Source organism: Procambarus clarkii, chromosome 25, assembly GCF_040958095.1.
Source record: "Procambarus clarkii isolate CNS0578487 chromosome 25, FALCON_Pclarkii_2.0, whole genome shotgun sequence".
Taxonomy (NCBI): domain Eukaryota; kingdom Metazoa; phylum Arthropoda; class Malacostraca; order Decapoda; family Cambaridae; genus Procambarus; species Procambarus clarkii.
In genome coordinates, this window is record NC_091174.1 from 9114100 (window position 1) to 9129099 (window position 15000).

The following is a 15000-nucleotide window of genomic DNA, read 5'->3' on the forward strand; positions in this document are numbered from 1 at the left end:
GCCAGTAACACCAGGCAACACCTGCTGACGTCAGGTGCCAGCCAGTAACACCAGGCAACACCTGCTGACGCCTGGTGCCAGTCAGTAACACCAGGCAACACCTGCTGACGTCAGGTGCCAGCCAGTAACACCAGGCAACACCTGCTGACGTCAGGTGCCAGCCAGTAACACCAGGCAACACCTGCTGACGCCTGGTGCCAGTCAGTAACACCAGGCAACACCTGCTGACGTCAGGTGACAGTCAGTAACACCAGGCAACACCTGCTGACGCCTGGTGCCAGTCAGTAACACCAGGCAACACCTGCTGACGTCAGGTGACAGTCAGTAACACCAGGCAACACCTGCTGACGTCAGGTGACAGTCAGTAACACCAGGCAACACCTGCTGACGCCTGGTGCCAGTCAGTAACACCAGGCAACACCTGCTGACGCCTGGTGCCAGTCAGTAACACCAGGCAACACCTGCTGACGTCAGGTGACAGTCAGTAACACCAGGCAACACCTGCTGACGTCAGGTGACAGTTGGCACTGGCACCACGAGTGCCATAGAGTGATGAGTGAGCCAGACAGGAATAGTCCACCTTATCGTTCTCTTCCCTTACATCTCACCCCCTCTGCTCTCTCTCTCCCTCTCCTCCCCTTCCTCTCCTTTCTCCTCACTTCTTTCTCCTCTCTTCTCCCTTACTCTCCCTCTCTACATCTCCCTCTCCCTTGCTTCTCACTTACCTTTACACCCATCTAAAGGGACAGGCCGCCATGGCTTGGCGCTTATTTCTAATAACTACCTCAGCATTCCCTCCTTATAACTACCTCAGCGCTCCTTCCTCATAGCTACCCCCCTGTTCCCTCTATCCAAATTTCCCTGCAACCGGGGGTTGCAGGGAACTCCCCCCACCAGTTCCCTCCCACCACCACCCCCCTCTTCACCAGGATGCCTTCCAAAAGTTACATTATATGTGGCATGCTGCAACAGGTGCAACTTCAGACTTGGTTAGTGTTGATGGGGACGATGCAGAGGGGTGATAATGGGGGAGGAGGAAGGGAAGGAGAAAAATGGGGGAGGTGAACAAACAATTCATACCAATTTGAGGAGCAAACAGTGGTAAAAGAGCTCGGCCATAGTAGTTAAGAACGTCTATACGAGGTCGTTGAAGGGTAGTTACCCGGGTCCAGTCGAGGTCAGGCCAGTCGACGAGTGAGCGGACGACCAGTTTGTTCCCGAGGAAGGACACGAAGGCGGTGGCGCTGCAGGAGTGGTCGAAGATGGAGGCTGCCAGGTACAGGCTCGTCCCTATGGGCGTCAGCCGGTCGTCCAGCAGGCAGAAGCTGTTCACCAACACCTGCGGGAGGCACGTGTTGGTCAACACCTGCTTGAAGCACGTGTTGGTCAACACCTGCTTGAAGCACGTGTTGGTCAACACCTGCTTGAAGCACGTTTGAATCAAGTCATGGGTTAAACAGGCCCTTACAGCAGTGATACATGAGACTATTAAGTCTCGGGTGGGCGGTGTATTATGGGCGAGTGGGCGGTGTATTATGTGCGAGTGGGTGATGTATTATGTGCGAGTGGGCGGTGTATTATGGGCGGGGGGCGGTGTATTATGGGCGGGGGGCGGTGTATTATGGGCGGGGGGCGGTGTATTATGGGCGGTGTATTATGGGCGGGGGGGCCTTGGCAGAATTCGAGTATCGTGAGTGTAAATTTTCTGGTGACTCCTGACTATTTAGGACCTCTAGCACGGGGAAGGTGAGGGAAAGGGGGAATATAAAGTGAGGGAAGGGAGGAGAGGGAAGGGAGGAGAGGGAAGGGGTGAGAGGGAAGGGAGGAGAGAGAGAGAAGCAGAGTGACGGGTAGAGACAGAGCAATGGGGGATCGAGAGACAAGATGTAACACTAATGGAGTTGACTTTTACAGACACATCAATTGCATCAATATCTCTTGCATCAATATCTCTTGCATCAATATCTCTTGCATCACTATCTCTTGCATCAATATCTCTTGCATCAATATCTCTTGCATCAATATCTCTTGCATCAATATCTCTTGCATCACTATCTCTTGCATCAATATCTCTTGCATCACTATCTCTTGCATCACTATCTCTTGCATCACTATCTCTTGCATCACTATCTCTTGCATCAATATCTCTTGCATCACCCCCCTCCCCCCTTCCCCCTGGAATAGAAACAAAATTTATCACATTGTAAGAGCAGCAAGCAAGAGGAAGGAACTAGAGGGCTGAGTAACAACAGTTGAGGGTGAACAGATTCACAAGGGCCGTGACGAGGATTCTTTTGACCATGTCGTAGCTCAGTCGATTACGGCAGCGTCTGGGATGCTCTCGGACGTAGGTTCGAATCCTCGTCACGGCCCTTGTGGAAGCAGCCCGTGACAGCTGACTAACTCCCAGGTACCTATTTACTGCTAGGTAACAGGGGCATCAAGTTAAAAGAAACTCTGCCCGTCGTTTCTCTCCGGCGCCCGGGATCGAACCCCGGGACCACAGGATCACGCGTCCAGTGTTCAGTCCGCTCAGCCACCGGCTCCCAGGTGCGTATAATCCCCTCACTGTATACAGGTATGTCTGGTTGCTACGGCCAGGTGGCCGAGAATGCAATTATAGAGTCGTAATGAGCGTCTACGAATGAGTTAAACAGCGTTTGGTGGACGCTGATGGACTTGGACGGCAGGCGGGGAGCTCCAGCAGTTAATGGACGCTGGCTAAAATGTCGTGAAGCTATTAGAGTGTTGTCTGATAGTGACAAAAACACAGGCACCTCACACAGGGTGTATTTGTGTGTCCTTAACGACTTGTTTTTGCAAGTCGATGGGTCTATTAGTCCCAGTTGACTCACTAGTGTTGAGTTCATCCTGAGTCACGTTGCAGGAGTAATTAACCATCTCAAACACCAGGAAATGAATCAGCGTGGCTAACAAGCGCTCCAGAGCATGTGATAGGTGATTGAAGAGTCTGTTACGACCATTGAGTGAGAGGGAGTGACCTTGATGTAAGTGGGTAGTGTCTTGGGCAAGACTTGAAGGGAGGTACACTGACCTTGCCGTAGATGGTGAGGAGGTGTTGGCGAGAGGGAAGGGGAGCTCCTTCCAGGAGGGCGCGGAGGTCCGGAAGGAGGTCCTCCAGGCTGGTGAGATGTTCCTTGCTCGTCATTAACTCTTTCTTGTCTGTAATGGAGGTCCAGCATCACCTGTAGCTAGTGTAACCCCACACACACACACACACACACACACACACACACACACACACACACACACACACATACACACACACACACACACACACACACACACACACACACACACACACAACGTGTAGGTTTTCAAAGCTCAATAAAATTTTACCCTCAATTTTCGAGTACAATTTGAGTTTCAAAAATTAATATATAAGAAAATAGTGTTTGTGCTAAAGAATTTTTAGAACGGGTTCCACGGATGACATCATGTTATTATAAAGCTTTATTGGTATAATTTTTAACCAATTTTCTCGTACAAATTTTCGCCAACATGTCGTAGCTCGTACTAAGAAAAAATCTTTTTACCTATTTTCATCCAGCTTCGTGGTATTTGCTTCACCTGGGGAAAAAAATATTTTACTTCATACAGAAGAAAGACGTCTGCTTCACCTGGGGAAAAAAATATATTTTAATACATTAATGGACATCTGCTTCGCCTGGGAAAAAAAATATTTTACTTCATATAGTATGATGGACATCTGTTTCACCTGGGAAAAAAACCCTGTTGTACACAGAGTACAGCAGTAGACTTGCTTTTCGCAGGTCGGGGTTCGATCCCAGACTGTCCAGGTGATTGGACACCAATATATCGTTTCTATCATATGTTGTTGTTGTTTTAGATTCAGCTACTCGGAACAAAAAATTCCAAGTAGCACGGGCTATGGTGATCCCCTAATGGATTTACCTGGCACAGGAGCGGGGCTGTAACTGTGTTGCTCTACTATATACGTGTTGCACAACATATTCGTCCTACCGGAAGACCTAAATTTCTTCCGTTTAAGGTAAAATGACTTATTTTCTTCCCCTGGGAAGAAAATAATAATACTGGGCCAGAAGGGAAATTAGGAAAGATTATCAACATTTTTTTGTCATACATGTGTATCACAGGAGACCATGGGTCGTTATTGTCATGGGTCGTTAGTACCCTGGGTCGTTATTGTCATGGGTCGTTAGTACCCTGGGTCGTTATTGTCATGGGTCGTTAGTACCCTGGGTCGTTAGTACCCTGGGTCGTTAGTACCCTGGGTCGTTACTAACTGGGTCGTTACTAACTGGGTCGTTAGTACCATGGGTCGTCACTAACTGGGTCGTTACTAACTGGGTCGTCACTAACTGGGTCGTTACTAACTGGGTCGTTACTAACTGGGTCGTTACTAACTGGGTCGTTATTGTCATGGGTCGTTAGTACCCTGGGTCGTCACTAACTGGGTCGTTAGTACCCTGGGTCGTCACTAACTGGGTCGTTAGTACCCTGGGTCGTCACTAACTGGGTCGTTAGTACCCTGGGTCGTCACTAACTGGGTCGTTAGTACCCTGGGTCGTCACTAACTGGGTCGTTACTGCCCTGGGTCGTCACTAACTGGGTCGTTAGTACCCTGGGTCGTCACTAACTGGGTCGTTAGTACCCTGGGTCGTAGCTAACTGGGTCGTTAGTACCCTGGGTCGTCACTAACTGGGTCGTTAGTACCCTGGGTCGTCACTAACTGGGTCGTTAGTACCCTGGGTCGTCACTAACTGGGTCGTTACTGCCCTGGGTCGTCACTAACTGGGTCGTTAGTACCCTGGGTCGTCACTAACTGGGTCGTTAGTACCCTGGGTCGTCACTAACTGGGTCGTTAGTACCCTGGGTCGTCACTAACTGGGTCGTTACTGCCCTGGGTCGTCACTAACTGGGTCGTTACTACCCTGGGTCGTCACTAACTGGGTCGTTAGTACCATGGGTCGTCATTACCACTAGTCGTCTCTCCCAGCCTCGTTATAAGTAACCTGTATGAGATACTATATACAACTTGTATATACTATGTACTCACATACTATATTTACAAGTACTATATGTATATAGTGCATATAGTACATATACAAATACCATAATATTACTTACTATACAATACAAGCTTAGTGGGCTACGCAGTCGCCTCATAACTATATGGTCCCGAGTTCCATTCTCGAACAGGTCGAGACGTTAAGGAAATACTTCATGACACCAACTCTCTCTCTCTCTCTGTTTACCTAACATAATAAAAAACAGGTATCGTGGAGATAGGTAACTGTTGTGGCTTGTATGCTGGCACAGGAATGGAACATCTGAAGCCTAATTACATTCCAGTCTCTTTTTTTTTTATCATCGATAAAAAAAATTTAGATACATGTTAATTACAATTTAACAAATACAGTTGTTAATGAGAATCACAAATAAAATTAAATATTATTTTTCAGGAAAGTAATAAATGTTTTATAGGCAAAAAAAAAAAATATTATTAAAAGAAAGACTGACTATGCCTCTAATTAAATTCTCTAATATATCTATACCAATTTTGTCCCGGAAAATAGGCGTCGAAATTTTATTGACAAATCATCTGCCAATTGCTAAATAGGACTATTCTAATAATTGTCTAATGGGGATGTCTTGCCATAGTGATATACAGAACATGCTGGCCCCAGTGTGTATGTGGCCCAGTGTGTATGTGGCCCAGTGTGTATGTGGCCCAGTGTGTATGTGGCCCTGGTGTGTATGTGGCCCTGGTGTGTATGTGGCCCAGTGTGTATGTGGCCCTGGTGTGTATGTGGCCCTGGTGTGTATGTGGCCCTGGTGTGTATGTGGCCCTGGTGTGTATGTGGCCCAGTGTGTATATGGCCCTGGTGTGTATGTGGCCCTGGTGTGTATGTGGCCCAGTGTGTATATGGCCCTGGTGTGTATGTGGCCCTGGTGTGTATGTGGCCCTGGTGTGTATGTGGCCCAGTGTGTATGTGGCCCTGGTGTGTATGTGGCCCAGTGTGTATGTGGCCCTGGTGTGTATGTGGCCCTGGTGTGTATGTGGCCCTGGTGTGTATGTGGCCCCAGTGTGTATGTGGCCCTGGTGTGTATGTGGCCCCAGTGTGTATGTGGCCAATGTGTGTATGTGGCCCAGTGTGTATGTGGCCCAGTGTGTATGTGGCCCAGTGTGTATGTGGCCCTGGTGTGTATGTGGCCCTGGTGTGTATGTGGCCCTGGTGTGTATGTGGCCCTGGTGTGTATGTGGCCCTGGTGTGTATGTGGCCCTGGTATGTATATGGCCCTGGTGTGTATGTGGCCCAGTGTGTATGTGGCCCTGGTGTGTATGTGGCCCTGGTGTGTATGTGGCCCTGGTGTGTATGTGGCCCTGGTGTGTATGTGGCCCTGGTGTGTATGTGGCCCTGGTGTGTATGTGGCCCCAGTGTGTATGTGGCCCAGTGTGTATGTGGCCCAGTGTGTATGTGGCCCAGTGTGTATGTGGCCCAGTGTGTATGTGGCCCAGTGTGTATGTGGCCCTGGTGTGTATGTGGCCCTGGTGTGTATGTGGCCCTGGTGTGTATGTGGCCCTGGTATGTATGTGGCCCTGGTGTGTATGTGGCCCAGTGTGTATGTGGCCCTGGTGTGTATGTGGCCCTGGTGTGTATGTGGCCCTGGTGTATATGTGGCCCTGGTGTGTATGTGGCCCTGGTGTGTATGTGGCCCCGGTGTGTATGTGGCCCTGGTGTGTATGTGGCCCAGTGTGTATGTGGCCCCAGTGTGTATGTGGCCCCAGTGTGTATGTGGCCCAGTGTGTATGTGGCCCTGGTGTGTATGTGGCCCCAGTGTGTATGTGGCCCAGTGTGTATGTGGCTCAGGCGTCCAAGAGAGCAATATGAATCCAAACGTTTTTCATAAGGCTTGCACTAGTACAATATATATCTATATAATATATATACATATATATATATATATATATATATATATATATATATATATATATATATATATATATATATATATATATATATATATATATATATATATATAACTATCAAAGAATTCTGTTTTGTTTTTGAGTGATGCAAATGTCTTGGCTCATTTATTTGAGCCATTTGATGCAAGTTGGATCGCTGATGGTGGAGATGGTGACTTATAGTGGACTTCGTGTTTCAACTTGACAGCTTGTTGAATGTTTGTGATGACTAAACTAGCCATTTTGGGACTAGCTCTGGTCATTAGACTTAGGAAATAGTGTTTGAGAGTAGTGTTGACTAAGGCAGAGAGGTTCAGTGGTGTGTGTGAGAGTAGTGTGGTATAGTGTCGTGAAGAATAGTGTGTTTGTGTTTGAAAGCAATAGAAGCTAGGATATACCTCAGTGTTTTGCTTCAGGTGGATGTATACCTACCTGCAGGTGTATGCATGGGGTGTATGATGTATAGAGAGATGTGAGAGAGAAGGGGGGGGGCGTTATTAAAGCTTCAGCGTCACCTGGATACTCACGGCTCTCAAGATCCTTAAACCGGCGACTCCTTTTCTCATCAATTTTCTCTGCAATTTCCTCCCCTCCATCCTGTTAAGTGTTTGATAAAGAAAATAATCTAAATGCTTGTTCTAGTGAACGTTTTATAGAACTATTGAAGGAATGATTAACGTTTTCTGGCTAACTAGTATTGAGAGTAGTTAAAATAGAGAAGACCAGCCTGTTTACACCTATATCTAGCTCCTATAGACTCCTCTTGACACGCCCTCTCTAACACATGCCACATGACAGGGTCACTACGATTTACGACAGTCTTCATGGGTGCAAAAGGCTAATACTTCCGCAGCTTCGAGAGATAAGAGAAGAACGTAATGTTATATTAACCCTCCCTGGCCCACAGAGGGGGGCCTCGAACCCCCGATCACAAGAGACAGTTGTTAGTGCCGTTCAGTGCCACACGGAGGAGGGAAGGTGGAGTAGGGGAAGGGAGTTGAAGGATTAGGAGAAAGGTAGTGCAAGGTCCCAGCAAGCATTTGACTCCTGACCTTAAGCTTCCAGATGAGCCTTGCGAGGAACCTAGACATGTTCTTCGGGTGGAAGTCCGGCCTGCGGGAGAAGACGGCACACTCCCTCTGGTGTAAGGGCTGGGCGAGCTCCCGACACAGTTCACTACAGAACCACGACCGTCCACACGTCTTACAGCGCCTCAACGTCCTGTCCTTCCTGTAGGAGAAGAAGCGGAGTGGATGTGAATGCACAGCTTTACCCGCGAACCAAACCTTGCCCCTCTGAGGGGTCACAAATCGGAATGGTCCCTCAGAGGGGAACACAGGTGTGTCGTGACACACCTGCGGCCTAGTCACGACACATGTGGTCTTGCCAAGACACCTGTCGGGTCAAAACAGTTGAAACTCCCTGCTGGTGTTATTTTCACGGCAGTAGACGTCCTCGTTTGCTACCGTGAAAATATCACCAGCAGTGACTTTCAACTGTTTTGACCCGACAGGTGTGTTGGCAAGGCCACATGTGTCGTGACAAGGCCGCAGGTGTGTCAGGGCGCCTCAGGTACGGGGGTGAGCAGCTCTGAGGTAAACAGCGAGCGACTAGGTAAACACAAGCCAGATGGAGCACATGGCTAGTACTGTATGCATGCCCTGCTTCCTCTAGCCCCACCACACTGCCTCTACACCCACCACACTGTCTCTACACCCACCACACTGCCTCTACACCCACCACACTGCCTCTACACCCACCACACTGTCTCTATACCCACCACACTGTCTCTACACCCACCACACTGCCTCTACACCCACCACACTGCCTCTACACCCACCACACTGCCTCTACACCCACCACACTGTCTCTACACCCACCACACTGTCTCTACACCCACCACACTGTCTCTAGCCCCACCACACTGCCTCTACACCCACCACACTGCCTCTACACCCACCACACTGCCTCTACACCCACCACACTGCCTCTACACTCACCACACTGCATCTACACCCACCACACTGTCTCTACACCCACCACACTGTCTCTACACCCACCACACTGTCTCTAGCCCCACCACACTGCCTCTAGACCCACCACACTGCCTCTAGACCCACCACACTGCTTCTACACCCACCACACTGCCTCTACACCCACCACACTCCCTCTACACCCAGTACTTTGCCTCTAGACCTACCACACTGCCTCTAGACCCACCACACTGTCTCTTCACCCAGTACTCATGCCCCACACGGGGCACAAGACCCACACGGGGCACGAGACCCACACGGGGCTCCAACACCACTCACCTGGAAGAGCCAAAGCAGTACTCGCAGTAGGAGCCGGCGAGGGAGGAGTCTAGCAGGGTGCAGAAGGGTCGAGAGGTGAGGATGACGTCCCCCCTCCTCACGGGCTTCCTGGCCCGCAGCCCCTGGGCCCTCACACTCACTATGTCCCTCATGCTGCCTCACACACACCCGACTCACACTGCCTGCCACGGGGCACTGCCCAGGCCCTCGCCTGCACACTTGCTCGCTCGCTCGGGCACACGCCTTTTCGTGTGGGTGTGGGTGTGTGTGTGTGTGCGTGTGCGTGTGTGTGTGTGTGTGTGTGTGTGCGTGCGTGCGTGCAGGTCCGCAGCTTCGTCCAAGCGTACGCCAAGAACAACATATTCACATCATCCCTAAGGCTATATTTAGCCAATTTCTTCCGAATTGAAAACACATGGGTCACCCCTAAACGCTTGTAGTGTGGGTCACCCTCACACTCTTGTAGCGTAGGTCACCCTTACACTCTTGTAGCGTAGGTCACTCTTACACTCTTGTAGCGTAGGTCACCCTTACACTCTTGTAGCGTGGGTCACCCTTACACTCTTGTAGCGTGGGTCACCCTTACACTCTTGTAGCGTAGGTCACTCTTACACTCTTGTAGCGTGGGTCACCCTTACACTCTTGTAGCGTGGGTCACCCTCACACTCTTGTAGCGTGGGTCACCCTCACACTCTTGTAGCGTGGGTCACCCTCACACTCTTGTAGCGTGGGTCACCCTCACACTCTTGTAGCGTGGGTCACCCTTACACTCTTGTAGCGTGGGTCACCCTTACACTCTTGTAGCGTGGGTCACCCCTACACTCTTGTAGCGTGGGTCACCCTTACACTCTTGTAGCGTGGGTCACCCTTACACTCTTGTAGCGTGGGTCACCCCTACACTCTTGTAGCGTGGGTCACCCTTACACTCTTGTAGCGTGGGTCACCCTTACACTCTTGTAGCGTGGGTCACCCCTACACTCTTGTAGCGTGGGTCACCCTCACACTCTTGTAGCGTGGGTCACCCTTACACTCTTGTAGCGTGGGTCACCCTTACACTCTTGTAGCGTGGGTCACCCTCACACTCTTGTAGCGTGGGTCACCCTTACACTCTTGTAGCGTGGGTCACCCTTACACTCTTGTAGCGTGGGTCACCCTTACACTCTTGTAGCGTGGGTCACCCTCACACTCTTGTAGCGTGGGTCACCCTTACACTCTTGTAGCGTGGGTCACCCTCACACTCTTGTAGCGTGGGTCACCCTTACACTCTTGTAGCGTGGGTCACCCTCACACTCTTGTAGCGTGGGTCACCCTCACACTCTTGTAGCGTGGGTCACCCTCACACTCTTGTAGCGTGGGTCACCCTTACACTCTTGTAGCGTGGGTCACCCCTACACTTGATTTGGTCGTCAAGAGCACAGGTGCAGTATAAGAGAGAGGTATAGAGAAGATATAGAGGAGCACAGGTGCAGTATAAGAGAGAGATATAGAGGAGCACAGGTGCAGTATAAGAGAGAGAGATATAGAGGAGCACAGGTGCAGTATAAGAGAGAGAGATATAGAGGAGCACAGGTGCAGTATAAGAGAGAGATATAGAGGAGCACAGGTGCAGTATATGGTTTGATAAAGGACAGCAGGAAGGAGAAAAAATGGAAGTCTCATGACTGGCGAAGTTGGCAGCCTGTGGTGGGTGAGGGGGGAGTAGGGGGGCAGAGGGGGGTCAGGCAGAGAAAAGAGTGGTGAGGGAGGAGTGTGTAGAAGGGGGTGAGTGTGGTGGGGGGGGCAGGATGATGAGGAAGGGGTAGGGGGGATGCTAGGAGAGATGACAGAGCTTGCTCAGCTTGCTGAGACAGGTGAGCAAGCTTAGCTTAGCTACCAAACACACACACACACACACACACACACACACACACACACACACACACACACACACACACACACACACACACACACACACACACACACACACACACACACATAGTGTCAGCGAGGCGGACGGCCTGTCTGATCTCATATCTCACTCCCTTCGGCGCATCTATGTTAGACTAACAACTTCTCTGTATGTATGTATGCATTCCAAGCTCATCCTGTGAGCGGTAGTTTACTGTACATCCTGCACTCATCTGGTGAGAGGTTGTCTGTTGCACAACCCAGATTTATTCCTCAATTGATCCTTATATTGCTCAACCCAGATTTTGTCTACCGTACCGATTTGTCACCACTGTAGACTCCAGTTCTCTAGTTTCTTAACACGCAGTTCAGAGTGACTTTGGTGGTGAGGAAATTCCCCTTCCCATGTTACCTAACACGCTAGAGTTGAATCACGTTGAGACATTATTTGGCAGGATATTTTAGCGTTGCATATTGTAGTTATAGAGGCATTGTAGTTTGTAATTTGTGAAGTATTTGTCCCCTTCTCCCCCCCCCCCCCCCCTAAACCCCCCCCCTCCATCTTTCCTCTATCAACCATACTCTTTTGATCAACCCTCCACAACCGTCCTTTCTCTCTCTCTCCCTCTCTCCCTCTCTCTCTCTCCTTGTATCTGTCACTCTCACTCTCTGCCCTCCCCCCCCCCCTCCCTGGCTAATAATACCCCAGGAGAGCAGGTGGTGGAGGCGTGTAGAGCAGGAACGACTATAACAGAGCCGCCCATCGCCTCTATAATTAGCCGGCACGTGAGAGGCCGAGTCATCAAGAAGTTTAAAGCAATGGAAGAAAATATATGTTGAGCTTCTCTTCCCTTCTCTTCCCCCCTCCCCCCTCTCCCCTCTCCACCGGGCACGTTCCACGGGGCACAGAGTTGATGGATGGGTGGATAAGCCGATGGATAAGTGAGTGAATGGATGATTGAGTGGATGAGTTAAACCAATATGGTAATCTCTTACGAGTCTTCAGATTTCTGGTGACGTCTTGATGCTTGTCAGTCACTTCTCTTCCTTGCTCTTCTTTCCCTTCCTCCTCCTCCTCCTCCTCCTCCTCCTCCTCCTCCTCCTCCTGAACAACCTTCATTTATTGTAAAAGTAACATAATTAGGGCGAAGCTTGCGCCTGAAAATGATGCAATAAAATTTGATTGAATTTTGATGAGAACAGAGCGGCTCAAAGATTGAACCCCCGGGCGAGGGGGGAGCGAGGGGGGGCCGGGGAGGAGTGAGGGGGGACGGGGAGGAGTGAGGGGGGGCCGGGGAGGGGTAAGGGGGCGGGGGGGATTGTAGCGTTTGTAATTTCCGATTGTATTCACCTAGTGGAGCTTGCGGGGGTTGAGCTCTGCTCTTTCGGCCCGCCTCTCAACTGTCACTATTTTTTTCCCCATACCCACACACACACCCAGGAAGCAGCCCGTAGCAGCTGTCTAACTCCCAGGTACCTATTTACTGCTAGGTAACAGAGGGGGGGCCATCAGGTTGAAAGAAACTCTGCCCATTTTGTTTCTCGCCGAGAATCGAACCCCGGACCACAGGATTACGTGTCCAGCGTGCTATCCCCCCCTCACCCACCAGCCCCCCCCCCCTCCCCTCAGCAACCAGCCTTCCATAACCCCCATACTCCCCCATTGTGGTTCAGGGTGATTGTAGCATATGGCAGACGATTGTAGTGGGTGACTATAATATACTACAGGGGATTGTTAGTGTTTGTCTGTAGTAGACGCTAGTAGAGATGAACTGCCTCCTTAAATGTCAATTGATTCCTTAATTCGTCAATCCGTCAAAGACGCATCAAGTCCGTCTGGACGCATCAAGTCCGTCTGGACGCATCAAGTCCGTCTGGACGCATCAAGTCCGTCTGGACGCATCAAGTCCGTCTAGACGCATCAAGTCCGTCTAGACGCATCAAGTCCGTCTAGACGCACCAAGACTTTCACCGAGTCTTTTTTGCATGTGCTAATGTTAGCTGAGAGCAGGTGGAGGGGCGCCTATGTGTGTCCTCACTGCAGGGTCACCCTGCAGAGTCGAGCTTCAGCTCTTGTACCCGGTCTTTCCAACAATCAGTCGTCCACTAAGTCTATCTGTAATGTCTCCTCTTTCTTTTCACTCTTCTGGCCACAGGTGTGTGAGTGTGCTCATCAAGATGTACTCAGCTAGTTGTGTTTGCTGGGGGTTGAGCTTCGGTTCTTGGGTCCCGCCTCTCAACTGTCAATCTACTGGTGTACAGGTATTTCTGAGTTTCTCGAGCCACTGGTGGGTGCTGGGTAGCAGGTACCAGCAGTGACCCCTTTGGTCTCCTGCCCAAAGGGGAGACCAAAAGAGTGGATTCACTCCCTGTGTTGATTTACTTTGTATATACTGCTAAATTTATCCGGTTAATGAGTTCTTCAGGAGACAGGCTTTGTGTGTAATCCGGTTAACTGTTCAGAGGACAGGTGTAGTGTCAGACACCACGTCACTTTATGCCATGACTCTAGGACCTCTCCCCCCTTCCTCTTACCCTCCCTTCCCCTCCCCCACACCCTTCCAAGTCCCATCCCCTCCCCACACCCTTCCAAGTCCCATCACCTCCCGATCCTCTCTTTCTCTCTCTTTCCCATCTCCTCCACCCCCACCCCCTCTCTCCATGCCACCTCCAAACACCATCTTCTCATCCCCTACCTGTCCTCCACCCCCCATTACTCCTTTGGTATCTCCTCTCCATATCCCTCCCCCCCCGCCCCTCCCCTCCAGACCCCCCCCTCCCCTCCCCCCCCAGCCCCCCCCCCCTCCCCTCCAGCCCCCCCCTCCCCTCCCCCCCAGCCCCCCCCCTCCCCCCCAGCCCCCCCCTCCCCCCCAGCCCCCCCCTCCCCCCCCCCTCAGGCAACAACAAACAACAGATGGCTCCTCGACAAATTGGCGGGAAATTCAATCAAATTATCGGAACAAGTGTGAAAGACAAATTAAAAATCACGGACGAATTTGGGCCAAGTTAAGTGGACAGATGTGGGCTGGTGGCGCCTGTGTTGCGTCCGACCCCACGGCGTGTCTCTTGACCCCACGGCGTGTCTCTTGACCCCACGGCATGTCTCTTGACCCCACGGCGTGTCTCTTGACCCCACGGCGTGTCTCTTGACCCCACGGCGTGTCTCTTGACCCCACGGCGTGTCTCTTGACCCCACGGCGTGTCTCTTGACCCCACGGCGTGTCTCTTGACCCCACGGCATGTCTCTTGACCCCCACGGTACGCTTCTTGACCCCACGGCATGCCTCTTGACCCCACAGCATGTCTCTTGACCCCACGGCATGTCTCTTGACCCCACGGCATGTCTCTTGACCCCCACGGCATGCCTCTTGACCCCACGGCATGTCTCTTGACCCCACAGCATGTCTCTTGACCCCACGGCATGTCTCTTGACCCCACGGTACGCTTCTTGACCCCACGGCATGCCTCTTGACCCCACAGCATGTCTCTTGACCCCACGGCATGTCTCTTGACCCCACGGCATGTCTCTTGACCCCCACGGCATGCCTCTTGACCCCACGGCATGTCTCTTGACCCCTCAGTATGCCTCTTGACCCCTAAGTATCCCTCTTGATTGCCGGTAAAGTTACTCTTGACTACCTCTGAGGCTACTCTTGACAACCTGTGTGGCTACTCTTGACACCTGTATGGGGGGGGCTGTCAACTAGAGGTTATCATGCATGATTAATTAATTACCAACATATGTTGGGGGATCGATGAGGCGCTTGTGTGGTTGGTGATGACCGTGCAGGTGTTGACGCACTGTTGTGACCTCTGGCTGTGGAC

The 15000-nt window shown here is 51.0% G+C and overlaps 1 protein-coding gene across 1 annotated transcript in view; it reads right to left on the bottom strand.

Annotated features, from left to right (window-relative positions):
* LOC123756475 (histone-lysine N-methyltransferase SMYD3) overlaps positions 1–9486 on the bottom strand; it is an 18269-nt gene extending 8783 nt beyond the window's left edge. The window contains exons 1-5 of the mRNA XM_045739655.2: positions 9289–9486; positions 8029–8206; positions 7504–7573; positions 3056–3183; positions 1163–1339 (exon numbers count right to left, since the gene is read on the bottom strand). Of these exons, the coding sequence (XP_045595611.2) occupies positions 1163–1339; positions 3056–3183; positions 7504–7573; positions 8029–8206; positions 9289–9440 (705 nt within the window). The 5' untranslated portion in view covers positions 9441–9486. The remainder of the gene's footprint in view (positions 1–1162; positions 1340–3055; positions 3184–7503; positions 7574–8028; positions 8207–9288) is intronic.
* Between the last annotated feature and the right edge of the window lie 5514 nt (positions 9487–15000).